A 6,000-nucleotide genomic window follows, 5' to 3' on the forward strand; every position below is an offset into this window, starting at 1 on the left:
GGATGGGAGGATGGATGGATGAGTGGGTGGGTGGATGGACGGATGGATGGATGAATGGGTGGATGGATGGATGGATGGATGGATGGGAAGATGGTGGATGGATGGATGGATGCCTGGGAGGATGAATGGATGAGTGGGTGGATGGATGAGTGGATGGATGGATGGATGGATGGATGCCTGGGAGAATGGGTGGATGGATGGATGGATGGATGGATGGATGGATGAGTGGGTGGGTGGATGGATGGATGAATGGGTGAATGGGTGAATGGGTGGCTGGATGGATGGGAGGATGGCAGATGGATGGATGGATGAATAGGTGGATGGATGGATAGATGGGAAGACGGTAGATGGATGGATGGATGGATGGATGGATGGATGAATGGGTGGGTGGATATGTGGATGGATGAATGGCTGGGTGGATAGGTGGATGGGTGAATGGGTGGGTGGATAGGTGGCTGGATGGATGGATGGATGCCTGGAAGGGAAGACGTATGTATGTATAGATGGAGGGATACCAGGGAGTGGGAGAATGTGGTATATAGATGAGTGGATGATGGTGCTCACAGACTAAGAAGTCCCACTGGCTGTCATTGGTGCTGGGAGAAGGCATGTGGGGTGTCTGAGCAGAAAGGCACCAAGATCCCTACGCCCTCTGCATCTTGGCCCAGGTGGAGCTGGAGCAGACAGCCAGACAGGGCAGCTGAAGCTAGGTTGTGAGCCCCTCTCCCTGCCTCAGGAGGTTCCGAGTGAGGGAGAGCTACCTGGGCATCACTGTCACCACACTGCCTGGGACATCCCGGGGCTCTCTGTGGGTCCTGAGAGCAGAATCGCTGCTGACACATTGGCTGCCCAGTGCCCAGCCCAGCCGCGGTGCTTGGAAAATCTTAGCTGGCTGAGTGAGTAAGCCCGGCCTCCGCTCAGCTGCTGGTTCCCAGCCTGAGCCGCACCTGGGCAGGTAGGACATGTTTGTTGTGATTGACAAGTAGGGGCAGGACTTCTCACCCGCCCACTTCCCTGCGGCAGGTTTGCAGGTTCGCTGAGCCGAGCTGAAACACTGAGTGGGCAGATGCTCAGCAGCCGGGTTTTAGGATCGGTTCCACCTGGCTCAAGGATGGGCATTGCTGATTGTTAGCTCTGTGACCTGGGCCAAAACCCCAGCCTCTCTGAAACCAGCTTCCTTGTGTGTAAGATGGCCAAGGTCACGAGCTGAGCCAGGTGTCGGGTGAGGGAGGGGCTGGCCCAGCCTGGCTGCAGCCTTGGAGCCCCTCCCAACTCTGACTTCGGGACTGGGGGCACAGAGGGGGCTCTGGGGTGGTGGACAGAAGCCCCCGGGACTACAGACACCCTGAACCACCTAGCCCACTCCTGAAGGCACAGCAGGAAAGGCTCTGTGTGTCTGAAGCCCCGCCCATTAAAGCCCAGGGCCATGAGAGAAATCGAGGCCTTTGTCCCGGGCTTGGCAGGATGCTACTGGCCTGCCCAGAGGTGGCAGGAAGCAGCCCCAGAAAATTGGGAAAGGAGGAAAATTGACCAGTAGTTTTTAAGGAGCTCGTCCTTAGGAAGTGGACACAAGATGAGGAGCTGGAGAGGATGCTCTGCCAACCCCTATCAGGTCACGATTACAGGGTGGGGTCTTCCATTCCCTGAGCCACGATTTTCTCATCTGTAAAATGGGCTGAGACCTAGGTGGATTTGGCGCCGTCAACTTCAAGTGCCTGCAAAGGCATGACTGCCATCAGTTATCCTCTGCTTGGCCCAGCACTACTAGGGGTAGGGGTGTGGGGGAGCAGGACAGAGGGGACCGCCTGTTGTCCACAACCAACCTTCTTCCAGGGGAGGAGACGAGAAACCTGCTTCTGAACCCACAGGGGAAAAGCAGGTCTGCCAGTGAACGGGGCTGGGAGAGTGATGCAGGTGGGTGTCAGGGCCCGGCTGTGGGGCCTCCCTCTTTTGTGAAGCAAGGAGGAAGCTCCCACAGGGAATGCGAAGTCTTGGGCTGGGCGTGGACGCAGATGTGCCTGCTGTGAGCGCCCAGAGCTCCCTCTCCTGCTGGGGTGCATGTGGGTGCAACTGAAACCATTGGGGCACCCAAGCATCAGGCGGGCTTGACCAGAGGCACTCCTGGGACCCTTAGGTGGACAGCAGGCCAGGGTCCCGGACTGCCCAGCGCCATGCCAGTCACTCCCTGGTGCTCAGGGGCCACCTGGTCTCACCCCGCTGCGTCTTCTCCATGGGGAGACAAGCTCTAGACCCCTCCCCACCACAGAGCGCTGTCACGTGGGAGGGAAATGCAGGAGGGAAAACCTGTGTCCCCAGGTGGGTCTGCTTGGCTGCGGCCAGGGTCTCACAGAACCTGGGGTGGGGATTCTGAGAAGGACGTCTTCTGAGGGTGCTGATGAGCCTCTCTGACCAGGGCTCCATCCAGCCCTCCTGCCAGGCCTGGAAAGGGCTGGCACTAGCCAAAGCCATTCTCCTGAGCTGGGCTGCCCTGGGCGACCACCCACGACCAGGCTCCCAGGGCCCAGGCCTTCCTCACCCTGCCTCGGAAGTCCCCTGAGACCGGGACTTCTCAGCCAGGGGCACCCCCACCACGTGGCTCTGAAGCCCCTTCCTGGGCGGTGACCTCCTGCTGCGCCTCCTTCCTTCCTTCCAGAAGCCCCCGAGTGCCCACAGCATGAAGGAGGAGGCCTTCCTCCGGCGCCGCTTCTCCCTGTGTCCGCCGTCTTCCACCCCTCAGAAAGTCGACCCCCGGAAGCTCACCCGGAACCTGCTCCTCGGCGGAGACAATGAGCTCTACCCACTCAGCCCAGGTCAGTGCCGGCCGCGAACAGGGCATCCTGGCCCCCACCTTGGGCCCGGTGGGGTGACCCCAGGCAGCCCAACCCCTCCGTGCCCCTCGAGGTCCACAGCCTCCATGCTGGGGACTGTGCAGGTTTCATGATCAAAGGGTTTGTAGCTTGGTAGAGCGCCAGGTAATACGGCTTCTTGGCTTGACCTGTGGGGCCAGGTGAAGCCCATCTGGTTGAGGAGCGGGCTCCCACAGCCCAGGCTTTGGGAGTTATGTAGTGCAGTCATCCAAAACAGGCTCCAGGGACAGGTGACCTGAGCCCCAGTCCTGGCAGGGTAACCCCAGGCCAGCAACTTGACCTCTCTCGGCCTCAGTTGACTGATCTGTAAAATGGGACAATATTAGTACCTACTTCCAGCTACACACGGGTCCTGGGCTCTGGGAGGGAACAGTTGGAACCAGGTCTGCCTTCATGCAATTGTGGATAAAGCACCTAGCACACAGACTCAGAACCTCTGTCCGCCAGTGCTGCCACGCTGCAGGCCCCTCGCTGGCACCTAACCATTCACAACCCTTGCCCCTTGGGCTGTGACTGCTGTCCCCCAGAAAACCCAGCCTTTCCTCCCCTGTTCCCCTGAGAGTAGGCGGTAGGGGCTGGCACCTGCCTGGAGGGCCTCGCCCCAGCCCTGCCTGGCCATGGTCCTCTGTTCTGCCCTGGGGGGAGTGGGAGAGCTTTGGGCAGACCCACCATCCAGGCTCAAGGGGCGTGTGGATGGTCGCAGCCAAAGTCCCACCCAATAGGTGGAAAAAACGAGTCCCAGCGTAGAGGTGGCCTTGCTGAAGGTCCTATGGCAGGCAGGGGCACTCGACACCCGACTAGGTAAATCCCACACCTTTTATTCCCTGCTGTCACGTTCACCCTGGCCAGAGCCTTAGAAGCACTTGCAAAGTCAGGGGTGGGGAGGAAGGGCCCGGTCCCAGCTGCTGGTCAGTTTCCGAGGGACTCGGACTGCAGAGCAACTGGCCCAGGCGGTGCAGAACGCGGGCTGGGAAGGGCCTTCTCCGAAGAACGGAGGCAGCAGGTCCCGGGCCAGGGGAGTGGGGTGGATGTGGACAGGCTGAGAGGAGAAGGACCCGCGCTGGCCTCCCCCTGCCCAGGGCACCTGCACGCTATCCCTTTGAATGCTCCTAGGGCCCCCGCCTTTGAGTCCTCCCGGCCAGGAGGCAGCATCCACATGGAAAGTAGTTTGCTAGCGGCACAGGCCCAGGCCCCAGAACCATATGAGAAAGCACCAGAGGAACGAGCGCCCCTGCTGGCCTCCCTCCAGCACTGCGGGTCAGGCGCGTAGCACTCTGCAGATGGGGAAGCAGAGGCTCTCCCGGGTGGGGGAGCAGCCACCACCGGCCAGGGGCAGCGATGTCCTGTGACTGTGAGTGGCCACAGTCCAGGACCTTTGGACAGAACCACTTCCTCAGGTCACTGTTCTGGCTTTTCCGTTCTTCGTCCCCACCCAGTCCCTGCCCAGGGCTGTCAGGGAAGGACGGCTGCAGACCCCAGGCCTTCCAGCTGGTCTGTGGCGTCTGTCCGTACGCCCAGCCTATTGCTGGCCTGTCACCTGTGGTCTTGGCAGGATGGGGCTCACTGCAGACCTCAGCCCCTTCGAGTCTCAGTGCCAGGGACCGGGGCAGTCAACCCTCACCCACCAGCCACAGAAGGCAGCGGAAGTGGCCCTACTGGGCAGGCCTCAGGCCTCAGGCCTCCCCTGCAGCCATGCCTTCCTTCCTCCTGTCGGTAAATCGTATCTTGGGAAACTGGCGCCAAAGGAAGCAGAGCCAGGGAAGGGGAGGCCATTTCCCCCAGGAGCAAACGCAGACACCTCAGGTCTCCCTCCCTCGCCTCTCCCTCCTTACCCAGCCTGCCAGGGTGGGATGACAGACAGGACTGACCACCTCCCAGCAGGAGCCCCAGCACATAGAGACCGGCAGCATCCGGCCAGAGGGATGCACAGTCCAGGGGCCCCAAACCTGCCGTGTGCCTTTGAGACTGGATGTCACATTCTTTGTCTGAAAACTGGGGACTCTGGCCTTAACAGACCCCAAATTGCACACCACAGCAGGCCCAGGGCACCGGTTCCTACCAGCTCCTGTCCCAGCTTCCTCCCTGTAGGTCCTGGAGGCCCTGCCAGATCTCCTGGGTCCCTCCCACAGTGACGCTTGCTGGCGTTTATTACACCTCTCAGGCAGTGTCCTGTTTCTGCTACCACCTCCGGCTGGCTTCCTGCCCCTCCCAGGCCGTCCACACCCACCCCTCGCCTGCAGCACACAAGGCAGCCAGCCTGAGAAGCCTGGCCCGCCCACCATGCCTGGGTCCTAACTCCCAGTGCTCTCTTGCAGGGAAGGACATGGAGCCCAACGGCCCACCGCTTCCCAGGGATGAAGGACCACCGACCCCAAGCTCTGCCACGAAGGTGCCACCGGTAAGAGCCTGGGTATGGGGGGATCCATGAGCCAGAGCCTGGCCCTGGGGACAGCAAGAAACGGCTGGGGAAAAGGACAGCAGGGCGTCCAGCTGAGCCTGCCATTCCAGCCTGTTCCGGGGAAACAGCTCGCAATCCCAGACTGTGCTGCTCCGGGAGGGCTGCTGATGGATATTTGGGCTGTTTTCACCGTATAGCTGTCGTGAAAAATGCTTCTGTGAACATGTGTGCACGTGTATTTATCAGTTTTCAGTTCTCTCGGGTATAAACCTAGAGTGGAATTGCTAAGTCACATGGTAATTCTGTGATAATACAGAATTCTCAAAATTCTCTGGTTTAACTTTGGGAGGAACTGCCAAACTCCTCTCACAGTGGCTGCACCATCTTACACGGCCACCCACACAGTGCACAAGGGCTCCAGTTCCTCACATCCTCACCAACGCTTGCTATTTTCTGATTCGTTCTTTTCTTTTTTTTTTTTTTTTTTTTTTTTTTTTTTTTTTTTTTTTTTTTTTGAGGCGGAGTCTTCCTCTGTCCCCAGGCTGGAGTGCAGTGGCACAATTTCGGCTCGCTGCAAGCTCTGCCTCCCAGGTTCACACCATTCTCCTGCCTCAGCCTCCCGAGTAGCTGGGACTACAGGCGCCCACCACCACGCCCGGCTAATTTTTTGTATTTTTAGTAGAGACGAGGTTTCACCATGTTAGCCAGGATGGTCTTGATCTCCTGACCTTGTGA

At 59.5% G+C, this 6,000-nt stretch overlaps 1 protein-coding gene across 2 annotated transcripts in view; it reads left to right on the forward strand.

Annotated features, from left to right (window-relative positions):
- The window catches only part of OSBPL5 (oxysterol binding protein like 5), an 80,507-nt gene that overhangs the window by 33,812 nt on the left and 40,695 nt on the right, over positions 1-6,000 (forward strand). For both annotated transcript variants that reach the window (XM_017887327.1, XM_017887320.1), the window contains exons 2-3: positions 2,654-2,810; positions 5,183-5,265. In XM_017887327.1, the coding sequence (XP_017742816.1) occupies positions 2,675-2,810; positions 5,183-5,265 (219 nt within the window). In that variant the 5' untranslated portion in view covers positions 2,654-2,674. The remainder of the gene's footprint in view (positions 1-2,653; positions 2,811-5,182; positions 5,266-6,000) is intronic.

Source organism: Rhinopithecus bieti, unplaced genomic scaffold (genome assembly GCF_001698545.2).
Source record: "Rhinopithecus bieti isolate Rb0 unplaced genomic scaffold, ASM169854v2 scaffold_1014, whole genome shotgun sequence".
Taxonomy (NCBI): domain Eukaryota; kingdom Metazoa; phylum Chordata; class Mammalia; order Primates; family Cercopithecidae; genus Rhinopithecus; species Rhinopithecus bieti.